The sequence below is a fragment of the Parasteatoda tepidariorum genome, chromosome 1 (genome assembly GCF_982258835.1).
Source record: "Parasteatoda tepidariorum strain Cologne lab strain chromosome 1, Ptep-v5.0, whole genome shotgun sequence".
Taxonomy (NCBI): Eukaryota; Metazoa; Arthropoda; class Arachnida; order Araneae; family Theridiidae; genus Parasteatoda; species Parasteatoda tepidariorum.
In genome coordinates, this window is record NC_141755.1 from 18,207,020 (window position 1) to 18,233,644 (window position 26,625).

Below are 26,625 nucleotides of genomic sequence, written 5' to 3' on the forward strand. Positions count from 1 at the left end.
AAAGTATAAGTTAGTAGGAAACTCCACGGCTATGGCTTAAACTACATTAAATGTGATCATTGAAAATTTTTATTAAACAAAATACTAAAATGTAACTTGGTAATTTGCGTAATGAAATCATTAAAACTCAGTTATTTCAAATATTTATTCCCTTAATATTACAAAACTATAAAATGAGATATGTACACAATAAATTATAATGAACAGCATTTTCTTTCATTTTAATCTGGTAATTGAATTAAGCTCAATACTTTTTCAAATGTCAAAGTAGAATTTATAAAGGATTACTCCAACACACGTCTTTTTAAGCAAAAATTATGAATAATAATTCAAATACAGCTTCTTTCAAACTGGAATATATAAATGATAATTCGAGTTTAATTTCTCTTAAAAGCTCGTTTTTTTAAGAACCAATCTGGCTTATTTTTGCAAAGGTAGATAGTCTAAAAATATGGCGAATTAGGCATAAGCAAAAGATAAGGAGTCCAAACGTGGAGCCCTATTTCTTAAATTGCTCACCCGTCCTCTCATATTTTGGTTAAGAATCCAAATCTGTAAAAGAAAAGATGTAATGTTAACCGCAAAGTTGCGGTTAACGCATTTGAGTTTTTACGATTGGTTTTTAGTACGTAAAAATTTTATCTTCAGATCATTCAGAGTGATATCTTTATTTATTTATTTCATTTTTGTGGAGGGAGATCACTAATACATCTTGAACACAATGACCTTCCTAAAATAACAAAATAAAACATCGAAAGGTTTTTTTCTCTGTAAAATGAGGTTTTCGTAAGCAATGCCGTTATCCTAGCCGGCTTGCAATGCCTGCATCAAACTTGTCCATGCTATCGTGTGATACCACATTCTTCCTCCCAGTTGACAGGGAAAAAAGGTTGGGCGGATTTTGTGAAAAATTCTAGTGGACAATATTCCTCGCAGCCATGCAGCTTTAAAATGTGTGGTGTTTGATTTCCAAGTTCAGGCTCGGTTGAATTAAGATACAATAACCTTACGAAGTTAGCATTGTCTGTGCCTCTGTAGAGTTCAAACAATAGTGTCGATGCGTATGGAGGTAACTTCAGAGGAAAGATGTCGAATATCTCCAAAAGTAAGGCTAAGTTATCATCATGCTGCAAGGGGAAAAAAAGCATTAAAAATTTTTTACATTTAAAAACATTAAAATATTAACTCATTTTTCTAAAATTGTTGAATAAGCAATTCATCAGCGAGCAACTGAATTAATAATTTTATTTTATATAGTCCACATTCAACAGTCAACTCCTTTATCGAGTTTGCTTCTATCAATTTATCTTCGTAGCATCATCATTTTCGAGAGCCTTTTGCATTACTACAAAAGGAGATGCTTGTACTTTCGCGGGTAGAACTTTCCGATAGACTTGATATTTAATAATCTTCACTATTAGTAATATTATTCGGTATTTATACTCTAAATTATTCTTAGTTGTGTGAAAATTAATTAATTAAAACTCCTGATACTGATTCTCACGAAGTTGCTCAACGCAATGACTAAACATTGGACATTCTGGTGATAGATGAACCAGTTAGAATCAGCCTAAATAGACAAAAAAGCCAGCTTATGTTTTAAAAACATTCGACATTCTGGTGAAATATAAACAAGTTAGAGTCAGCATAGATAGAAAAAACCCAACTTATATCTTGACGATTCAGGATATTATTTTAAGGAAATCTGAACTGACACTTCATTAGACATTAAGCCGGCAGAGCAAGAGACACGCCACAATGAAAAGAAATTCGATTCATCACCTGATCCTGCAGTTTTAGTAAAAACTAGATCTGGTAGACGCTTGCAGTTTCCAGCTAAATACAAACACTACTATAATTTTTTCCAGGAAAATGAATGATGTGGCAACACTTATTTTGAGATCACTATTTTTAGGGTTAACTTAAGCATAAAACATTGAAGTTAATTCCAGTAGCAATTAATGATACATAATTACTATGTTATTTGAAGTGTGCTTGGTATTAAATATCTCTGCCTCTTATAATATCATCTTTATATCTCGTTAATAAAATGTGTATAATTTTATAATCTTTTCATTTAATTGTTGCGATACTTAACTAGGCACTAACTAAGACATATTCTGAAGTGTAGACTCAGTTTTTTATATTATTTTAAAAAATTTTGAAAAGAATATTAGATTGAAAACTTACTGTTGAAAATATTTGAAACTTTAGATCAGGAAGCTCACCATCAATTTTTTCGTTCATAATTTCTATCAGTTTTTTCATCAGGGGCCCTTAAAATGAAATGAATTTTAAATAAATATTTCAAACAGTGGATAGTATTGTTTTATTTACTCAACCAATTTTAAGCACTATTAATTGAATTAGTTTCGTAATTATGAATGTTTATATAACATTATGGCCATTGAAAAAGCTGATATTTTTTAAAATAGTACAAAAAATTTAAACATATCGAAAAATTTAACAAACATATTTCAAAATGATTTTCTTAAAACTAAATTACATAAATAAGATCACGCGTAACAATTTTCGATACTTTTCGGTGTCGGGAGACCATTAAAAAATTTCTAAATATTATTGAGACCAAAGATGCTTAACCTAAATTTACCTCTAAATAGTATTAATATTCTTCTTATTTATTCGATTTAAATCATTTTAAATTTAAAAAAATTATTGAATCAAAAGCATGGAAAATAAAAATTGAAGAAATTGAGGCAATAAAATGCCTAGCAACATTTTCAAATTGTTCAAATCGTTTAAAAACAACACAATTACCATATATGCTTTGCTTTGAGTATTACCACCTATGCAAAATGATATCAATATATCGTATTTCCATGTGTAAACTAGACCTTTTTAAAAAAGAAAAATGTTTTTTTATCTAGATTTTAAATGTTTCAAAAGTTACTCCCAATATACATTATCGAGACTCATAAAAAATGCAAAAGTTAAAAATTATTCATTGATATTAACAATTATCATGTAGGCAGAAAAACCATCCCAAGTGAAAGACTTTTTAAAATTTATATAATTATTTAAATACTTAAAACGTTTGTCCGAATTTAAATCTTTTCATTAAGATGGTATAAGAAGTTAAAAAGTTTTGTTTTGCTTTGAGTGCTAAGTATTGAAACTGTGAATTTTTTTTATTTTCCTGGGCGGAAAAACTTCGAATGCAAAATGAAAAAACTGCGATCGCCTTAACCCATTGACAAAATGGTTGTTGTCTAATATTTTTTTTCCAGTTTGAACTGTCGGTTAGAATTTCTGATACTTATAATTAAAACAATAAAAGCAAAAATATCGTTCAAATGATGAAATTCTCTTTTATTCGCAACTCAAGAAGTATTTATGGGATCTCTCTAGTCCCATATCTCAAAAATAAACTCACCAACTTAAGGCATAACAAAATTAAAAGTGAAAAAATTAATTCTAAAAAATTTTCAAACTGTAGCGGTCGCCATAGCAACGCGCATGCAATAACGAAGCATGCGCACTGTTTACTATTACTTTTGAACACAGTTGAAAAGTGTGATGACGTCCAAATAAGGTGCGCACGCCATCAAACCCAAAACAACACTCATTTTGCCAATGGGTGAAAAATGCAAGTTGAATAGAAAATAAAACATAAAAATTCTGCAGTTACCTCCTCGTAAGCGCTTCATAAGATAAGATTTGTACCACCAATAATATGATTCATCATACACTTCTTGCAGTTCATCCCAGTATTTATGGGCCCAAACAGGAATGGTCAGATTATATTTATTCTTCCCATGCAAAAGAAAAACATTATTTATGTTTAATTAGGTACTTGTAACTTGAGACGAAATGAAGCGATTATACCTAACCATATGATTTAAATCAGATTTAATTGGATACCTGTAAGCGACGTCACGCGTGTGTGTCAAACCTAATTGACTTCTGAATAGACAAATGTCATGATTCACCCACGATGACGTCATTTGCAAGTATTTTATATATGTATAACGCAAAAATTACAGAAAGGATTCTTTTTTGACATTTAAGATTGATTTAAGGAAAATTTAAATTCTTCAATTCTGATTTCTAATATGATAGATAATTAATGCCATTTTTCTATTAAAATAATATCGATGTTAAGACTTATTTCATTTATTGGTAATTTGTTGGGCTAATTCTATGTAGAGAGAGAATTTACTGAAGTGTCGCTATACATTCACGAACTAAATATTTATGAATAAAAACATTTTTTTTTACTTAAATAAATAATTTATTCTAACAATGTTTTTAACATCAAAAATAAGAATAAATCAAATATCTAGAATAAATCAAATATGGAAAGATTTTTATGACCATGGAATGAGAGAGAAAATTAAAGAAAATAATGTATATAACAATACAAGATTTTCTGTAATGGCTATAGTTAATATATATTTTTAGAATATATATTTTAGTTAATATATATTTTCAAAAATGAAGTAAAAATTAGGCATGCTAGAGGTCACAAATTAATATTTTAGAAGGAATAAAGAAAAGTTTAATCATAATGTATCGAATCACTGGTGAAAAAAGTGGTTAGTGAAACTTGAAAGTGTTTCGAATAATCGTATTTCAACTCCTCTCAGTTTCTATCGTCAAATTCGTTTTGGTATTTTTAGCTCTCGTTTTTTTCTATAGTGATTCCTAGCGTTTTGGTTTTCACTTCGCTTAAATATTAATCTTCGAATTCTAACGTGTCTAATTTTTGACTTCATTTTTGATGAAGATTCTAAAATTATGTCGTAGCGGTGACCGTTGCGAATATCCCCGCATAAAATTATTCTGCATATTAAAAAACTTATTTTTAATTTTAATTAGGTTGTTCAAATGTTGCATAGTAATTCAATCTTGCATGCACTTTTTATCATGCAGTGTTTGAAACTGAGCAGCCGGCTACTTAATAATATACGTCTGCAACGCAACTTTAATACAATGCTCAGAACTTTCAATCAGCTTGTGTTTTTCATCCTAAAATAGTATTTTATTTTTGTTCAACACTGTAGTACCACTTTAAGTACTTTGAAATGTTAGGGTAGAAAAACCTCTTTTATATTCACTAAAAAAAAAAAAAAAAAAAAAAAAAAGATAAGTTATGCAAAAATTACCGAAAAAAGGCTTTTTTTTTAATTTTATATATATATATATATATATATATATATATATATATATATATATATATATATATATATATATATATATATATATATATATATACATATATATATATATATATATATATATATATATATACATATATATATATATATATATATATATATATATATATATATATATATATATATATATATATATATATATATATATATATATATATATATATATATATATATATATATATACATATATATATATATATATATATATATATATATTTATGTCGGAGAATATTACAATAAAAATCATAACTGAAAATTAATCATTAGAATTATAAATTTAGTTCCGTGATGGGCAGCTGTTATGTATGTTTTTATAATCCTTTTCAAAAAGAAGTTTAAAAATTATACACATCAGGAATCGCAAATTATTATTTAAGTAAGGGGGAAAAAAACGCTATCAATGTCATACGAATCACTACAAAGAAAGTGGGGATTGAAAGCATCAAAACCTGCTTAATTGCTGGAAAAAGCAGAGAGGAGTTGATTGGCGTTGATTCGAAACACCTTCAAGTTTCATAAAGCAACAAAACTGGTTTTATATTTTATCTTGCCTTCTTCACAAAAGAGGCGAATGTTTCCACATCGCTTTAGCTTCTCCTTCTTCACTTAAATAATATTAACGTGTGACTCCTAATGTGATTATTTTTTGCATCATTTCTGAGAAAATTTCGATAACTGTGCATTAAGGGTGGTGATGACGGACCACCCGGTAGATAATATAAAAGTTCTTACTTCTACAAATAAAGTGTCGAACAAATAGTACGCTGTAATCCAGTCTGTGATGGGCGTTCCACTGTAAAATGTCAAGTAATCAAACATTTCCTAAGTAATAATCAAAAGATTTGAAATGCATAATTAATAATAATTGATTAATAAATGTCAATAATATAAAAAGCAGCAAAAACAAGATTATTATACATTCTCATAACTTAATTTCTCACGTTATTATCATTTTTCTTTGAGCAAAAATAGGTCTTTATCCTTAAAACTATCAATTCATTTAAGTTTGTTTATGAAAGTTGAGCTTTTTTTCATCAATATGAGCTAATATCACGAAAATAAAATTGAGTATGCACATTTTTTTATTTTATTTTATTATTAATGTACTTCAGAGTGCTTCAAATCTCATGAGCAAATTGTGTTAAAATATATTGAAACCCACTATCTGGCAAGCTTTTTAAACCACAAAAAATTAATTGTGATTTTTACCTTTGTTGAAGACGCAAGTGCATCAACGCAAATGCAGTGATTATTTCGTCTTTTATTATTTCTTACATCATTCTTTTGTTGGAAACGCATATTTGTTTTATGTATGTATTTTGTGTACCTTTGTCATAGTAAAAGAGTTCGTTCTATGAGATACTTGTTTTAGTGTTTAATTAGAAAACATTTACGTTTATGCCATCACAACCTTCCAGCATTTTTAACTAACTGAAGAATCTTCGGGATCTTATCTCCCCCAGAGGCACTTAGAGAGTGCTTAGGATTTTAGCCACCCTGGGCGAAACATTAAGGCATTTTGTCATGATTAATAAAAATCATATTTTGTTTAATAAAATAAATATTAAACATTGAATTTTCTTTATTCCAATCAGATTTTTTTTTAAAAATTGTTTTCGCGTTTAACGATTTGACAAACTGTATAAATAGTAACTCTATAATAGTAGTGTTAACAATAATACTGCAACTAAAATTCTTAATATCTCTAATAATAAAAAGTTTATTATTATTTAATTATTGTAAACTAATTACTTAATCTGACTTACTAAGTCAGTTATTATATCTTATCATACTAAGAGACATTAATAAATTTCAAAAACAGAGAACCAAGCTGTCTCATGAAAAGTAAACTAATTTAAATCCGAAAGTATTTTCAAAAAAAAAAAAATAATAATAATAATAATTCTTCTTGACAGAGCAAGTCTTTATTTACAAGTATATATTTAGTAAGTTTTGACATTACTTGTATTGAAATAAATGTGTATAAAATGAAATGGGTATAGTTGAAATGTATTAATGGGTAATAAAATAGTAAATGTGACACACTACAGTGAGCACATTAAAACATGAAAATGATGTGAAATGAATAACGAAAAATTATAATTTAAAAGTTACATTCTTATCCACATTCTTATCTACATTACTTAAAAAAAGGAAAGATTTCGTTTCTTGATTCTGTGAATAAAACTTGAGATTTGATCTCAATGGTTCATTATCACAGTCTTAAGTAATTACATGTTAGTTAATGGAGTATTGTATAAATAATATATTTTAGATAAATCTGTGATTTGAAAAATATCATGTGATTCAAATCAAGGTTTGTTTTTAAATTAAATAGTTTTTAAATCATTCCAACTTTGATTTTTATTTTTTTCGACATTTTCCACTGCAGTTCTTGGAGATTGCTCTCCATGCACACTCACAAATCGGCAACAGTTGAAATTTTTTATGCAATTAATTTCTACGACATAAAAGTTGACCAAAAGTTCCATGTTGTTATTTGGAAAATTACACTCCTGATATAAAGGAACATTAACTGAAATTAAATTCACATATGAAAATATAAATTATAATAACTATTATAAATTATGTATCCAAGGAATAGTAAAACTATATCCAAGATTTAGCAAATGTAAAGAAAAACTTGTAAGAAAACTATTAATCGCCAACACGCCAAGAATAAGATGGTGAGTTCACATGGATATTAAAACGTATCGCTATTTGTTTCAGAACGGTTGAGTAATACCATATGCCAAACCTCATGCCTCAGGTTGTCGTAAAATACATTGAAACACGCAACCATTTTATACCACAAGGAAATTAATTGTGGTTTTTGCCTCCCAGCATTTTTAACTAGCCAAAGAATATTCCGGGATCTTATCTCCCATAGTGGAATAAGATAGTGAGTTCACGTAGTTGTTGAAACATATGAAGATAGACCCGCGATCCATGTGCTATCATATGGCACAGGTTCTTGACCACTAACTCAATAGGGAATAAACTTTTCTACATTCTAAACGGCTCGTGATGGAGAACCTTCGGTAAATTTATCTTTCGAACACCGTAACTTCTTTGTGGTCAAGAACTTGTGTCAAGATGTCACGCGTCAAAACTCGAAGCAAAAGTTGCTAGTGGGAGGCCTTACTTTCCGCCAAAGATAGAGAGAATGAATTTCGTATTAAACCTATAAACATGAATGAAATTTTGCACTAAAATAGTTGACGAGTATATAAATGAGGTACCTTATGCTTCGCAATATAAGCTTGACCATCCGGGGAGTTAATTATTCTTTTCTCCTCCGCATCTGTTGTAGGACAGAAGCTCCCCGTGTCTAAATCCTTAAAGAGTATTTATATTAGTAGAAAAATAATTTATTTTCGAGGCGTAACCAGCTTAGGAATCAAAAGAGAATGAATGAAGTTGAGATTACAAAACATTAAAGTGGACATTAAGCAATAGACGCAACGTTTTGTTCGTCTATATCTAAATAATCAACTTTTATAATTTAATATTTTAGAAAGAAACTATTCGACCGATTTCGTCCAAATTTTCTATTTTGTCATTCAAAATTACGCATTTTAAAATGATGCAGAAATTTGCCGTAATTTAAATTTTTTTTTCATACTCAACAAGTAAAATAATAAAAAATTAGTAAATATTTTTTTTAAAAAAGCATTCTTTTTTACGTGGTCATCTTTGAATAAACAAATTTTATAATTGCGTGAAAATTTGTTGAATTCACCTAAAAAAATGAACTTCGACTTTCGAATTTGTATTCTATTTTTTTTTTTTTTTTTTAATAATTTTCGCCTGCCTAAAACTATTGGGACCATAGAGCTGAAATAAAAGTAGAGCAAGCGTTCTCTGTTATATATCCCCGTCCCTCTCCGCCCCTAACATCAGAGCCCCCCTCTCTCTCTTTCAGCAATTTTTTAGGGAGAGAGAAGGACATCACGTGACAATTGAAATGTGTTACGTACTTATACAAGCAATAGAGGAAAGTTAAAAGCTTCAGCAGCTATAATAGACAAACAGGAAAATGTTATAAGATTTTTCGGCAAGACGACTGATTTAAAAATAATTTTGGAATTCCAATTTTTTAATACGTTTAAGCTGTACAAAATTGTTTACATTTCTACAAATTAAGAAAATCTCAATTTTTGAATAATTTTAAAAACGGTAAAAAGGCTGTGATAACCACTTATGGGTACTTTTTTAGTTTTGCAAATGGTTTAAAATATTAAAGTGTTTCACATAATTGACACTAGCAAAATAAATTATTATAACAGGAGTTAAAAATAAAAGTATTTTCTATTAAACTTCTAAGTTTTAAGATTGCGAAAAAAAGAAAAGTACTTCCTAATTTACTAATAATACTTTATCTTTGTTAAAATTTATTTTAATAAAAAAATTTTCATGCTTAAAAAAAACTACAATTAATTCAAATAATTTTTATTATTGAAAGTTTGTTCACTTTTATTAATTATTCTTGTGGTGCATAATTTATAAATTATAAAGTATGTATTGCATATTAAAATTCATCGTTAGAGAACGATTTAGTTAAAAAGTTTTTTATTTAAGATATTTTTTTTATGCATTTATAAACTAGATTTATAATTTAACATTGCGTATGTGTTTTGTAAAAGACAGTTTCCTGAAACATATATTTTTCATTTTTACAATATATTGTAGTTAATCCATAAACTAATTTTACCGAGAATATAAATTTATTATATAATTATTTATGATGATTTATAACTTGCAGATATATATACAGATTAATAACATTACATGGATGGCAATTAAAGGACAGTAGAATTTTAAAAATAATATGACTTTTATGCAAATTCTCTGTCAATGCGTAAAATATTTACGCATAATTGATTTCAGAGTTTTTTTTTTTTTTTTTTTTTTTTTTCATTGTGAATGAAGCAAAATAAAATAGTAAAATATGCACTTGTAATAATCATCTATCATTTCTTAATATAACCCATCATTTCCGTAATTGTAATTTCCAATTTGATTTTGACTTTACACCTGCTATTATAGGGTTAAAGAGACTTAATATTTCTGATAGTATTTCCGATTTTGTTTATGTATTATTGAAATTAAAATAGACCAGACGATTTCGATTGTAAAATACCTGGTAATAGTATTTAAGAACTAATAATTAAACAGCAACAATCTCTGATTTATTTATCGAATCATTTTGTATGAATCTTTCGTAACTCTTCTTTTGTCTAAGAAGAAAATGTATGTTATGAGCAAAACTAACCCAAAACAAGCTACTAAAATTAAATAAATATACAAAAGAGTTTTTCTTTTTCAGACACATTTGAGAGAGTAAAAAAATACAACGTAAATAAACGAAGAACTAAGGAAACAACAATGTTAAAAACATTTTGACTACTACATTTTAGCATTAAAAAAATATGTACATTAATAAGGAATAATTATTTATAATACTTAAAGTTGATAAGTGGTGTTATAATAAGACAGGTTTCGTTTTAATTCGTTTAGATTAACTTGTATGATAGATGTAAAAGCATAAATTTGGATTTTAGGATGAATAAAATAGAGTAATTGGGATTAATATGATGTTTCAAGGAAAGGAAAAACATTTTAAAAATTCATTTATCTAATAAATAAAATAATTTCAATTCTAAAAAGTGATAAAAGTTTTCCTTTACAACCAATTGCACCACGGTAAACCCCCAAATTTTAAGGTTTTTGACTTCTAAATTCAGGCAATGATTTTCTTCCAATAAAATAACAAGGAGAAACGGAAGATGGAAATTTCTCTTTCCACTCCCCCTCAAGTCATGTGGTTTTATTCTGAGGACAAAAATTTTCCTGATGCGCATGCTCTACTATTATACATCATAGCTCTATGATTGGGACCTGATTTTTCAGGTTGCAGCTACTCCCACCCGCTCAAATTTTGAGGATCAGAAATTTGAATCGGTCTACAAAAAGGCATGTTTTTCAGAGAAAGTCCGTTTTTGCGACTTATATTGTAAGATAGAGTTCATAACTTGAAAATTCGAGCATTAGATCAAAAGTTATTTTTGATGCTCACTTTTTTAGTTTAAGCTTCTGGTGTCGTAATGTTATATTGTTAAAGTATTGAAATGTGAAGCATCAAAAATATTTTCGAATTCAACAAATGAATTGTTGTGTTTCTAGACAAAGAGACTGATTTTTGATTATTTCAATCTTTGACATCAGTAAAGATGGTATTTGTCAGTGTTCTTTTCAGCTAAATTTCTGTTCTTTAGTTAAATTTCTGTCTTTTTAGCTTTTAATACATATTTTTTAACTTTTTCTTTTTTTAAGCATTTTAAAAATATGTACTACAGACGTCAAAATGAAACATCATGAATTTCTAAACTCAAATCTATTTTTGAAATAATAAATTTTCATTGAATTAAAAAAAACTTAATAATACGCTGCACTTATATTTAAAACCATTCTGCTTTCCAAGTTCGCATTTTCCGAAGTTTCGCACCTTGTTGGAAAAAAATATAATGCTCAAAATCACCCCTCAGATCAGAATTATAAAAAGAAATGCAATGTTTCTTTACTTTGTCGATCTCTTTCGGGACAGAATGTACAGGTAAAGGCTGCCAATCAACATTTCTGCTGAATTTAAATTCATCAGTAGGGGCATAAAAAGATGCAAGGAATGATTCAGTACTTTCAAGGCAACGATCGTACTCTGAGCTGTTTACATTGATCTAAAAGAAATAAAACAAAAATTAATATTTCGTATTTTTGCTATGAAAACAAGATGAAAGCCACTTATTAAATGCCCCCCCCCCTCTAAATCGTGACTTTTTCTTTGAAGGACTATGACAGAGTACAGAGTCGATTAATGTGTAGCACGCATGAAACTTAAACTTTTAGTCCTGTTTTTTATATTTATATTTTATAATCTTCGCTCTCTCACCCACCTTCCCATCCCTCTATCTATCGATCTAATGATAATTCAGAAACTATTCTCCCAACTTACAGAAGTAGTGGTCATTAGAAAAAAAGAGAGAAAAAAAAACAGCAATAGTAATACCATTTCAAATATAGAATATTTTCAAAAAGTGCAAAATATTCTATACAAATACGACTTTTTAACAGCTACATTATCTCGCCAAAAGTATTCGGACATCCACCAAAAAAGTGAATCTGGTTCTATGACGTTTGTCCTGGCCCCCTAGTTTATGCGATTGGAAACGCGTGTGGACTTTCTGAACTATGCTGATCTCTTAACTCTATGGCAATATTTCATAAGAAGGCACATTTCTCTTCCAGTAATGTAACTCCTCCATTCGCACATCGAGACTTGGGCCTCCATGATTGGACAATATGGGAATTCAAAAGCTGAACTGATGTTTTCAAAGTTCCAATCTGAGTCCCTTAGAATACCTTTACTGACATGCAATTGAAAAATCAACGTAAAGCGACAAAAAATTTAAAATTGGAATTTTTATATATTCGGCATCTTTATATGGCATCTACATATATACAAAATTATATTTCAAAAATAAAATTTGTTATATCAGTTTTTTTTAAATTCTATTTTAGCGTTCACAGCATTGGCAATACAAAGAAAATAGTTGTCAAGTCACTTTTCTGAAGTGAAGCACTTATGTTGTTTTTTGAATTGCACGGCAGTTTAACACGAATAAGAATGTAGATTACGTAACCAGTCAAATCAGATTACGAACTCTCTGCCAGCACTTATTTTAATTGTGATGGACACGTGAATATCAATTCATATTTCCAGCTATCAAATAACGGTGGAAAGTCTACCCAAGCATGTGCAGGCTGCCATAGATGTAACAAAGGGACTAACATGATATTAATGTATACTTTAGGAATATCCGAGTCCGGCAGAACTGGGTGCCCAGATACTTTTGACCTGATAGTAACATATTAAATATGAGATTGCTTCTTATTTAATAGAAAGGGAATAGTGGTGGACAGGTTATAATTAAGAACAGTAAAAGCTGTACCATTGTATCTTTCACCTTTTTTTAAAATTATTCAGGACTGTAAAAGATTCCAGTCACGGATATTTTATTTTCTAAAAACAATCTGGAAATGAAATTGCTTTTCAACCTGGTTTTCCGTTTAACGAACAACACGAGAATTCTTTTTTTTCTTTTCTTTTATTGGAGATAATTCAATCTCAGAAAATCTCATGGAAATTTGGAATGGCAATCTGATGTGTCAATTTTACGGAAATCTGATGTATCAATTTCATGGAAATTTCACGCGTCAATTAAACGAGAATAGAAAAGGCAGTTTCATGAAAAATGTGAAGTTTTAAGATTTCATATTTGCTGAATATTATACAACTCCAAATCAATTGCTGTAGCACAACGGAAATTTCAGAAAATCATTAAAATACATTATTTTAAAGATATTTTTCAGGAAACTAAAAAAAAAAAAAAAAAAAAAGGAGAAAGGGTAAAAGAAAAGGCCAACTTTTGGAAAAGATCAATGTGGTGTTCCTAAACCTTTTAGTTTGTCTCAAACACTTAGAGAAACTAAACCTGGTCATCAGGGGGAAAAATTGATTTTGAAGAACTTTATTACATCAAACATATATTTCTTTCCCTGTAATAAAAAAATAGAGGCTAAAATTGTGGCCGAATAATTGTGATAAAAAGCTGTAATTTGAAAGAAAAAAAAACTATTTTCAGAAGAAAACAAAATAGACTTTGAATATCCATGACTAAAATGCTTTAATTCTATACAGAAAAAAAAAAGAACATTTTGGGCAGGAGATAAAATTCTTATAAATGAATAAGTAACTTTAAAAGAATGAGAATTTCAGTTCCTAAAATGTAAAAGCCAACCCCTATAAACTATAGGCGACATAAAAAAAACTATGAATATTTTTCATCACACTCACAGGCAGTGAAACATTTATGGATTTTATTAATATAATTATATTAGTTATAAAATAAATTATATTAGTTATAAAATAAATTATATTAGTTATAAAATAAATTAGATATTTATATGAATAGTACTACTTTATGTTACCAATCATTACTTTTGTCTTTTATCATGGCTCTAATTGAAGTTTTTCTCCTTCTTTTTTTGTAAATACTTCATGATACCATTTCATTCAATTCATGAAATTGACACAAAAAATCAATTTATTTGAAAAATGTGTATGTTATCAAAATGTGTTGCCTTTATGCATTACCTCTATGGGATTTGTAGTTAAAAAATCTCTGTACATGTATCGCAGTTGTTGCCCTAAAACATAGAGTTGCAATTTTCCTAGCTGAAATAAACAATAAATTAATAAAGATTTTCATAAATAAGATTCAAGTAATATTAATTTCTAGGTGCTTTCATTTAACTAGTTTCGTACATTTATATATGTATTTAGTCATTTATGAAGTTGTGTTTCTCAAACTATAAGCATTTTATAACTAAAGAACTAACTAAAAAATGTATATATTTGTATAATAATTTTCTCTAGCCTTTAGGAAATTCGCTTGGTACAAGCACATGAATAATTTTAACTCTAAAAAGTTGATACCCTAGACACGCTACTCTGCACTACCCTACAATCATGGAAGAGACACTTTGAGTTTTTGACATTTTTCTTTAAATTTCTCAAGAAATACTTAAAGGATTATTTTATAACTTTAAAGATGTTTAGTTCATGCGATTTTTCATACTTAGCAATAAAATGTAAAGCTTTCAGAGGTTTGGGAGACCGACAATAAATTATGAAATAAAACAAGTATTTTTGAGCATTCTATGCCAGAAAATAAAGCAATAAGCTCGTAATTTGTATAGGTTACTTAAGATATTATTTTTAATAACTGCATAAAATTTCGTAAACCTAGAGTAAATTTTTACGGAGTTATAGACATTTTTATAAAAAATAATTTTTTTTGTCTAATTTTTTTTCACGATAGCCTTATAAATATTCAATAGAATCCAACAATATTTTTGGAGCAATTTAAAACTAATTACAAAATTATTTATTTAACATTTAAAAAAATTCATTAAAAACTGCTCATTAAAAAAGATATAAATATTTAAGGTAGTTCTTTTATACTACGAGTGCAAGGTTAAATTTAAAAACATTTTTTTCTTAATTTTACAGAGAATCGTATTTGGCAACTAATGAAAAAATTTTGATTTAAATGTCATAAAAATTTAAAAAGTTTCAAGCGATTTTCAAAGTAGTTTTTGTACTTTTTGATAGAAAGCTAAAGACAATCAGGGGTTTTTAACAAATTTTATTTTGCACTATAAAACAAAATTAAATAACAAATAAGAATACCTTATAATAATCGTGAACAAAGAACCAAAATATGATGGTATAAAGAAAGACAATATGCGATAGAAAACATACTTTTATGGGGGATGATCCCCCACAATACCAGTCTCATTTTTAATAAATCTTGTTTAATAGTAAAAAATGAAATTTCAGGAAAACCCCTGATCGTTTTGAGCTTTCTATCAAAAAGTACAAAAACTACTTTGAAAATCGCTTGAAACTTTTTAAATTTTAAAGATATTTAAATCAAACTTTTCTCATTAGTTGCCAAAAACGATTCTCTACAAAATTAAGAAAAAAATGTTTTTAAATTTTTCCGTGCATGCTCAATATGAAAGAACTATCCTAAATACTTGTCTCAGTTTTTAATAAATTTTTCTTTAAATTTTAAATAAACAATTTTATAATTAACTTTAAATTGCTCAAAAATATTCATCATCTTTTAATTGAATATTTGCAAAGTTATAGCAAGAAAAACATAAGACAAAAAAATTAGTTCTTTTTATAAAAATGTCCATAACTCCATCAAAATTTACTCTAGATTTAATAAATTTTATGCAGTTATTAAAAATAATAACTAAAGTAACCAATATAAGTCGCAAGCTTATTACTTGAGTTTCTGGCATCGGGTATAATACTGGCAAAAATACTTGTTTTTTTTTCTTCCGTGATTTATATTCTGTTGCACAAACCTCTGAAAGATTTAAATCATAATTCTAAGAATGAAAAATCGAATAAACTATACATCTCTAAAGTTGTGAAATAATCATTTATGTATTTCTTGAGAAATTTAAAGAAAATGTCGAAAACTAAAAGTGTCTTTTCCATTATTGTAGCGTAGTGTAGTTGTTACTCTAGAAGTTGGTACTCCAAAAAGTATTAGTTTGAGGATTTAAGTTCTCAACCAAGTCTTAAAGTTTTTTTCCGAGTTTTATGTATTTAATCAGATTGCGAGACTTAAATAGAACTAAAAAAAGTTAGAAACAATAATAAACGCATTAAATAAATTGAATGAGTTTATCTTATGAATATTATCGCATATTTAGGCTATTCATTTGTTTAAGCATCGATTATCATGTATAAGGTTATTTTGTTTACAACTCGGTATCATTCTAAATATTGAAAAAGTTAGAAACCGATTGTCAGTAAAGATAAAACTCTGCAATCAATAAATATAACTTTTTAAAGATTGAATAAACTGCGTTTTGGAATGAAATAAACATTAACCTGGAAGCCTATTCGCGTTTTTTTCCCGCCATTGATGAATGACTTGCGTTTAGATAACTATACAGGTAACATACAGATAACTATGAGTAGGAACTATAGGGCAATATGGTTGGGGGGGGACATTTTTTAAGGGGGTAAATTTTGTAACCGACTTGTAACACACTTTTTGTAGATGATCAGTTACATATCGCGCAAAACATCGAAATTCGTTAATAAGCACTTTAGGGCGATTCTTTCGTTACGTGTGTTACTTTTACACGACATATTTCAACTTTAACACTTATTATAATAAACTTGTTAGATATTTTTTATGTTTTTCTTAATTTGTTGTTAAATCTATATGTGTTGTAAGTTTTCAAAACGAAGATTGAAGGCGCAAATTAATTTGATGTTGAAAAAAAAAATTTCTGAAATTTTGTTACGTGTGTTACCCTTTATAATGCTAGATATTTGAAACTTTGAATATATTCATTTAATTCTGTGAAGTATAAAGGCAAAAAATTAAGATATTTTCTTTTATAGAGAGATACAATATCGAAGCTGTGTTTAGTGATTTTTAAAAATTTCTTGCAACAGTAAAAACTTCTTTATTTTGGTAAAATTGGTGCGTTACGTGTGTTAACTGAACGTTACGTGTGTTACCCTCTGTGAATATTTCAACTGAGAAGTCATAAATGTTGCACTAAAACATTTATTTATTTTAATTTAGCAGAAGAAAAACAATTTATTTTAGCAAATAAAATAGTTAATGGTCTGGAAAGATGGTTGTAGCCCTTCTTTATACTGGTTTAGAGAGTAAAACATAGCAAATCTTAGGCACATCTATTCCTTCAAAATCATTTCTGTTTGGAAACAAAAATATGCATATTTTCCAATTATTTTATGCAAATATTGCATTTTAGGTTTACAAGCATGTGCATTTGCGTCAATAATGTTCCCGAGATAGAGCATATGTCGTTTTAATTTCAGTTATAGGCGCACTTCTGATCAGGAGGGAACAGAAATTGACTTACTGACTATTTGTGTGCCACAATGTGCATCTATGCATCTTATTCAAGTATCTAACGATACTTATGCATAGATTTTATGCTTTGTATTACCGTTGCCATGTATTGATCTTTTCAATTAATATCTTTATTTCCTTTTGGCTAATATATAATACTGTTGCATTAGGCATGAGTTGATTGGTTAGCTTTGCAAACAACACTGGATAGCAAATAAATTTTTTTGTATAACAACACAATGATATAAATAACTTTGCTTTTTGCTTCGCTTTCAAGATTTTGTACTACACACCTATCCCATAGAAGGAACTTCTGCATGTGATATCGTAAAATATTTCCAAATTAATTTCTTTTTTTATATTTTGATTGACAAAATATGAAATAATTCAACCATATATTTATTTTTAAATTCTTAACTTGACTTATTACTATAGAAGGTTTCTGTTAGCTCATCTTCTAGAATCATTTTTAAACAGTCTTAAAATAAAAGTGTAGACATTGTTTCACCTTTGTCTTTGCCTTAGAAAAATATTGTAAAGGACTCTATTTTAAATTCTTTAGGAGAGTATCGTCTAAGGAAACAGCTGCTGTGAATAACGGAACTGTGGCTGGATAGCATAATGCTGATTGAAATTCGTTTTGATATTCAAAAGAATATGCCATTGCAAAGTCAACTTGAATTTCCCTGGTTTTAATGCTAGATATGTTTGTTTGGAAAGTATCACCGCGGATTCTTTTAACTCTTACGTATTATTGAAAGTTAGTCCAATTTTCAAGAGTTATTTCAAAACATTCTTCTTGCACATTTGCCATTATATATTTTTTATTGTGAGCTATTGTCATCTTTTTCTCATCGTTACCAAACTACAATAAATGATGGTTAGAAACCTATAACAAGCAATGAGAAATTTTTGTAAGTATCAGAAGCACCCTTCCAACAATTAGATCCAAAATTTCTTTTACTTTATATACATAAATACTTCTACCATCACCATGTATTGTCATAAACTTAATTTTAGCCTTCCAGTTAAAGAATAAAAATTTCATGATATTTGTTTTGATTCTAAGTTTTACAGTAGCAATAAATTTTTTAGTCATAAAGCACTAAATATGGAAATTAAACAATGTTTAGGATGCAACTGACAAAAATCAGTATAAGCCTCTCTTAGAAACATTGTTAGATAGTTCTTTCGTTTTATTGCCCGTTTTTCCCCGTAATAATCCAGAGAACCAGCTCTTGTTTCAATACAAGCATAGTATAAACAATCTAACTTTTGAAGAAAATCCATTTATTAATAATTAAGTTCATCTGAAATACTTGGTGATGAACCTTTTACATCATTATCAATCTGTTTTGAAAGTTCAAGTCTAACTTTCATTATTTCCTTATTTTCTTTCCTTTGAAGTGCAGAATCTTATGCTCTTTTCTTTTTTTCTTCATCTTCTTATTCTTTTAAATCCAGATAAGGACACTATTTTAAGCTTATCCATTTTATAATAATCTAGCAAATGCAGTCGAAATATTCTACTTAAACATAAACGTATAACAAATAGAAGTTTGGGAAAACAATTTCCAAAAGTTTCAAAATTATCGTCTTATTATGCTGTTTTTTTATTAATGCTTATACCGACCTGATTTTACAAAAAACCACAATCTTACAATTCCGTATTTGTGGCATTGAAGTTGCGCGGCGGTTATAAAAAATGTCCGAACATGATTTAAATCTTTTATTGAAAATAAATAAATAATTAAAGTGTATAAATACCTCTAGCACACATAACAGTAACGCGCGTAACTTTTCGTTACGTGTGTTACCTTGAATAAAATTAATTATAAAATTTTAACTATTGGCAGTTTTAATTCGAGAATTTTTTCAGTTGCATATCTTGCCTTCTTAATTTATAAAACAAAAAATTTTTAAATTTTCTTTTTTACTAAAGTTTTTACAGAAAAAAATGCAAAATTATGTTACGTGTGTTACTGGGAAATTAGACTATCTTGATTAATCGACTTTCAAACAAGCAAAAAAATTTAGGCCAAATTAAAAAAATACATTAAACAATGATAAAAGAGTAAAATAGTTATATTTATTACTAAAAACTATTTTATTGCTCTTTAATATTTTAAGAACTCCATTGGAATATAACATAACAAAGAAGAGAACTCCTGTTAAAATTCATAGTGTTCCACCTTTTGTTAGAATTCACATAAATATTTTTTGTAATTCAAAAAACTATCTTAACTATTAAAAAATGTACATCTTCTAGATTCCGAAATTGTGTCATTTTTGATTTTACGATAATTTTGAAAATTTAGTCACTCAGGACCACTTTTCGTGGAATCGCCCTTTACCTAGCCAATCTGCAGATTTACTGATTCGTTCCGTTTAAGTGCTGAGTCAGGCGTTTCCGCAATTTACCTAGGTAAAGGCCATTGACGGCATCTGTTTTGATGCAAAAGTTTATTTCTCAATTTCTTGTAATTATATTCTAATTTAATTGCCATTAATTCAATTATCATAATTATTACTTAATTGCAATGATATTTCTAACTTGATGATATTTCTAACTATTTCTAACTTGACTTCTATTCTTGATTTGTTAATAATTGTTATTTAATTGATTGGTTATTGGAGTCCATTTAATTTGTTGATTTTTATAAACTAGATCCTTTAGATATCGAAAACTAGATAAATAACGTGATAATTTAAGCGTGCAGAAATGCTGCTGCTGTTCCTGCAAAAATCTTATTTTCACTTAAGCGAGTGCCCAGTTAGGTAATGTGCAGATTATCGAGGCAATTTGAGAAATGAAACAATTTCTGGCACTTTAACAGATTACCCTAGTTAATTGGGCAATACCTAGATAATCTGCTGAATAACTAAGTATTGCATTTTAAATATACATTGAAAACTTTTTCCCACTCGTTTTTGAAGAATTTCGTTGGAAGGAGGAATACAAATATGATATTCGAAAAACAGCGGAAATTTTGGGCTTAAAATTTGATTTCACAGGAACTATTCAACCAATTTCGATTAAATTTTGCATTTTGCCATTCAAAATTGTATATGGTGTAAAAATTTGTATACCTTACTATTCAAAAAATTTTCGACTCTTCTTAAATAAAATAATAAAAAAATAATAAATATTTACTAAAGATGTATTTTGCATTGAATTATCTTTGGATCAAGGAATTTTATAACTATGTTTAAGAATTTTTCAATTCGCATAAAAAGTTTCCGAAATACAGCGAAATGCGCAAATGCGCAGAGAACAAAATTAACATTGCAAAAAGTAAAATTAACATTAGGGTGTTAAAAATTTGGGCTGTTCTCCTGACCAAACAACTGGGATCACATATTTCCCAGATTGAGGGTACCCTCTAAATTTTAACTGTTAGAAATTCGAATCCATCGAAAAAAAGCTATATTTATTCAGAGAAAGTATGTTTTTGAGTCTGATTTCATAACTTAAAATATCGTCTGCACTAATTATTTAGCATATTTGAGATTACCTCCTCAAACCGTTAAGATTGAGTCATGGAACGTGACGATCCAATCATTAGATCAAAAGTTATTCAAGGTGATCCGTTTATTTTTTTGTTTGAGGACTCTACATATTTCTTTCAATTAAATTGCACTTTTAGTATTATTACTTTTCAAGTCCAGTATTTCTTTATAATTTTCATACATTTTCAAATTATCACTTAATATTTTATGTTGACCCGCATCGATCGTTTGCAATGAATGGAATATGAAAAATGATTGATTGAGGTTCTAATGTTTCACACTTCGAAACATAAAATTAAATAAAAAAAGAAACAGTAAAAATTGCAGCGACTAAGTTTTAGATCTTACCTTAGTTAAGGCTCCTAAGCCACCAGGCCAGATAGATACAGGATTAGGATCAGTAGGATAGAGTCTTAAAGGAGAGCGATCTCCGTGTCTGAAAAGCTGCACAGACGATAACAAATTATGAATACAATCAAGATTTAGAAAAATAACAGTAAAGTTTTGTGAAATGGAAGTGAAATTGACCACTTACTTAAAGAAATCCACATAATAATCTGCAAAATTCTAGGTTTTAATAATTTTTGAACTCATGTGATTGATGCATGTGGCTAATCCTTCGAATTTCTTGAAACTTAATATACAGGAAAAGCCAATCTTTAGATCAAAAATTCATAATGCGTTCTAGTTCTTATTTCGCGTAAATATATAAATAATAATTTAATGCTTAAATGCACTTTGGTGATAAATTAATAATACTATTTTAAGCAAGTATTAGTTTGGGTAATCGTGTATCAAGTTAAAATATTCATAATTTAATTACTTTTAAATTTTATTTATAAGACATATGAATTAAAATTCACTCACATTTTTAAAAAAACTGCTCAAATCAAAGATTTTTTTTAATAATTTTTTTATAATGTATACATTAAAATTGAAAAAAATCTTAGTATGTTTAAAAAAATTGTTGTTTAAACCGGAATTTTTGTCATTTGTCATATCTAACTCATTATAGGTTACAGGGCTACATTTCATGTCCTAAAAATAGCCATAATTATAATTTTTCTGTAAAAAATTTCATTATTTTAAAATTCATAATTTACTGTCATTTTATTTTTATTTAACAAACTTTATATGAGTCGTTTAGTTTCAGAACTCGCTAAGCGCCGTCTATATTGTTTTATTTATTTATTTATTTTTACTTTATGTGCAAAAAACTTTTTTTTTACAGATTTGACATATAAGTTCCTTTCAGATAATAACTTATGTTAGAGCCGCGATGGCTCAGGGGATAGAGCTTTCGCCTTCCAATGAGGTGAACCGGGGATCGATCCCGGCGATGGCTGGTTGATACAAATTCCGCATCCGGCTTGCACCGACCACAGTACTGACGTGAAATATCCTCAATGGTAGGTGGATCATGGGTTAGAGTTCCCTTGCAGCCAGGCTAACCGTGGGAGGTTCTCGTGGTTTTCCTCTCCATGTAACGCAAATGTGGGTTAGCTCCATCAAAAAGTCCACCACGAAGGCAAATTTCTCTCAATACTGGATCCAGGAGTTTCCTTGTCTTCTGGATTGGGTTAAAAACTACAAGACTACGGAGTTGAACATTAGTAGTCGTAAGCCCATAAAATTAGGTTGGCTGTTCAACTACGGTTATTAAAAAAAAACTTATGTTCTATTCTTTATATTTTACAGAAAATGAAATAACTTCTACTACAGAAGTGTTAAGGTGTCTTAAAACTAGACGACTCGTATGAAGCTAAATATCCTACAACAATAAAATGACAATAACTAAGTATAAAAAACATTTTAAGTATTTAAAAATAAAATTCGATTAACAAAAATTAAGAAAATAAATATTTTTTTAAATGAAATACTGAGTGTTTCATAATTCCCATCCTGAATATAGTCTTTTAAACAACTTGCCAAAAGTAAAGTAAAAAAAGTAAATACATTTGGATTCATTAATTAATATTTTTTAAACGTATAAGAAACCAAAACACTAGTCAAATTTGTCAAATCACTCATAAAATAATGCGAGATAAAACATATCTAAACCAGTTTTGATTGCCTGTTTGAAACTTTGAAAGAAACATACCATCACCATTAAATTACTCACTATTTTTTCCGGCAATTAAACAATTTTTGATGTTTACTGTCTCATTTACTTTAATAGTGATTCACTAGGTTTTGATCCCGTTTGGAATTATTCCATACTTAAATATTAATTGACGACTTCTAATCTATTTACTTTTTTAACCTCTTTTATATAAAAGGATTCAAACAATATGTAATAAGGGTGATCATTATGCAGCTATTAACCCTTTAACGTAAATGGGGCAGCTATATATTTTTGTAAAACACTCTAATTACAGACAGAAATGTATTATACATTTTGGTATTTTTTAATTATGAAAAACAGCTTATTAGTTACAAAAAAAAATTTTTTGACTACCAGAATTACATTTGTACTAAAAAGTAAAATTCAAAAAAATTGTTAGGAAAAATATTTTTATTACTAATCAAAAAGGTATCAATAATTGAATTTGCAAATTAAAGAAATGTCAAAGATGAAAAACTGTTTCTCTTAGATCTATATAACTTCAAATGAGTGCATATTTGAAAAATTATTGTTTGGAAGTGAGTCATGTTTGGAAGATTTTACATTTAACTCACAAAAAGACACCAGTGTTTCGTACTGTATTTCATAAGCATAAATTATTAATATGCTAAATATAATATTTTTTATCTTATTTTAATCTTAACTAATACAAAATATTGAAAAAAGTATGATAAAAAGTTTAATAAAAACTCTGCGTAAAATGGTTAGAGTTTCATAACTAAAAGGCTCACTTATAAAACAACTATTATATGTCTGGACTTCAATAACTTAAAAAGTTTTTTTAAAAAAAATTATCTCGCCAATTTGGCGAGGTTTTTCCATCTAAAGTAAAATCGTTAAAATCAATGAAAAATTTTCATTTATGGTAAATTTTTATGAGCCCAGACAATGCAGCGGTGCTGGCAAAAACCAGAAAAACAGTCCTGCAATCAAATTCACTTCAATTATAAAAACAGCAAATTATACGCTAAAAAAACATTATTTCATGTAATAAAGCCTTTGAAAAACGGAACTGTTATAAAAACAGCATATTATACGCTTTATTTCATGTGACGACAGAGCCTTCGAAAAACGGAACGAAGAATTGCAAAAACAGCATATTATACTCTAAAAAAGGATTATTTCATGTAAAAAAAAAGAGCCTATGAAAAACAGAACAATTATAAAAACAGCTTATTATACGTTAAAAGTATTATTTCATGCGACGACAGAGCCTTCGAAAAACGGAACAATTACAAAAACAGCATATTATACTCTTAAAAAGAATTATTTTATGTAAAAAAAGAGCCTACGAAAAACGGAACAATTATAAAAACAGCATATTATACGCTAGAAAGCATTATTTCAGGTGACGACAGAGCTTTAAAAAAAACTAAGTAAAAAAATCGTTAATTAATACCACAATCAATAAATTGTAGAAATTTGACTAACCACTTGCACCAAGAGAAGCTCTTTGCATTCTTTATCTGCAGCATCTTCCTGCGTCATTAACACGATCAACAAAACAAAAAACGTCCACCGAATTATCATCTTAAATTCGAACGAAATATATCTCTAGTCTATCTATCCAACAAGACCGCAGATAAAATAATTCCGAAATCACAGAAATGAAGGAACAGCTGACGGATGAAGAAACATTGAGCATGAAATGAATTTAACATTAGTCAGCATTGTGTAGTAATGTTCGTATATTGTTATTAAAGAGGCTGATGTAAAGCTTATTAAATTCGTCGAAGATAAGTTAGATAAAATTGCAGAGATAAAGGTGAATAAGTACAGGTATAACATTACGTTACGCATTTGAAGCCGTATATGGGCAAACAATTATTCGATCAAATGCGATGAATTCGGCAAAAATATTATTATAGTATGTTTTTAAGCGTAAACTTTTTTCCTTAAAAATAGGCTAATTTTAAACAAACTCGAAGCACCGCAAAATAAAAATGAATAAATAAAAACGCTGATTTTAGGGTAAAGCTAAAGTAATTTTAAATACTTTTTGTGGAAAATAAATTCAAACTTTATAAAAAGGAAGCCGTAGTGGCTAAGAGGATAGAGCTTTCGCCTTCCAATGAGGTGAACCGGGTTTAAATCCCGGCGAAGGCTGGTCGATACGAATTCCGCACCTGGCTCGCACCGACCACACTGCTGACGTAAAATATCCTCAGTGGTAGACGGATCATGGGTTAGATTCCCCTGGCCGTCAGGTTAACCTTGGGAGGTTTTCCTCTCCATGTAAAGCAAATGCGGGTTCGTTCCGTTAAAATGTCCTCCATAAAGGCAAATTTCCCCCAATACTAGATCCACGAGTGCCCTTGTCTTCCGGATTGAGTTCAAAATTGCAAGTCTACGGAGTTGAACATCAGTAATCGTAAACCAAAAATTGGGTCAGCTGTTCAACGACGGTTATGAAATAAAATAAAAACATTTTTTAAAAAATTCTGTTTTTATAATTCCATTTTTTAAAACGATTTCTTAATTTCTAAATTTTGATTTCTATAATCCAAAATGAATAGGTACGTTTTAAATTAATTGTGATAAAAACCGCGCAAGCTGAGAGAGCCAAATCACGGCAGACTGCATCTCCAAGCGCTATTGAAGGTTTGTGAGGATTTCGTTAATTAAAGAATCTGTATTCGTATGAACGAAAAAAGATGCCAGAGCATGAAGGTGGGCTCATGCGATAGGGTTAAAATTAGTTTTGATGCTATTAAAATTAAATTTATGCCCTAAATTCCAACAATGTGTGGCAATAGATAATTTATCGAATTCATGAAGACGGACATATGTAATCATGCTCCCTTAATCTACAAATACTATCGTTTATATATATCTAATCAAAGAATGAAACTGATTTACACAGATTCAGAAAAAGACAAAATAAGAAATTAGCATTTAAAATAATAAGTCAAAATGGAAAAGTTCTAAAAGCAGAAAACCAAATTTGTCTTATTTTAATAATTTTGAACCACAAATCAAGCAGAAAACGAAGAATATTTAAAGATATGTATGTTAACAAAACAGCACTTCATCAGGGGACATATTATTAAATATATTTAAGGAACTAAAATATAATTTTATTATTTGTGTTGTTGACAAAACATCTAATAATTTTTGCTTTATTTGCAAAAACTTTTTTAGGCATTTAATGAGTAAAGAAAAGAAACAATAATACTTTTTAACAATAATACTAATAAAGAAAACAATAATACTTTTGTCAAAATTAATAATTCTAAAAAAGAAATTTACAATC

At 28.4% G+C, this 26,625-nt stretch overlaps 1 protein-coding gene across 2 annotated transcripts; it reads right to left on the bottom strand.

The window, feature by feature from the left end:
- Window positions 1–127: 127 nt before the first annotated feature.
- On the bottom strand, window positions 128–25,087 carry LOC107444070 (testicular acid phosphatase homolog). 2 transcript variants are annotated; one of them, XM_043042399.3, is made up of 9 exons: window positions 24,804–25,087; window positions 21,596–21,691; window positions 14,413–14,493; window positions 11,783–11,935; window positions 8,441–8,536; window positions 5,931–6,020; window positions 3,650–3,770; window positions 2,191–2,276; window positions 128–1,127 (listed from the first exon to the last, which is right to left on the bottom strand). In XM_043042399.3, exons 1-9 carry the CDS (start codon window positions 24,900–24,902, stop codon window positions 843–845), a joined length of 1,107 nt encoding a protein of 368 aa, XP_042898333.2. In that variant the 5' UTR covers window positions 24,903–25,087; the 3' UTR covers window positions 128–842. The 2 variants fall into 2 exon arrangements, with proteins under 2 accessions (XP_042898333.2, XP_042898335.2); XM_043042401.3 differs by lacking the exon at window positions 3,650–3,770 and having other exon boundaries at window positions 5,931–5,991; window positions 24,804–25,086.
- Window positions 25,088–26,625: the final 1,538 nt, after the last annotated feature.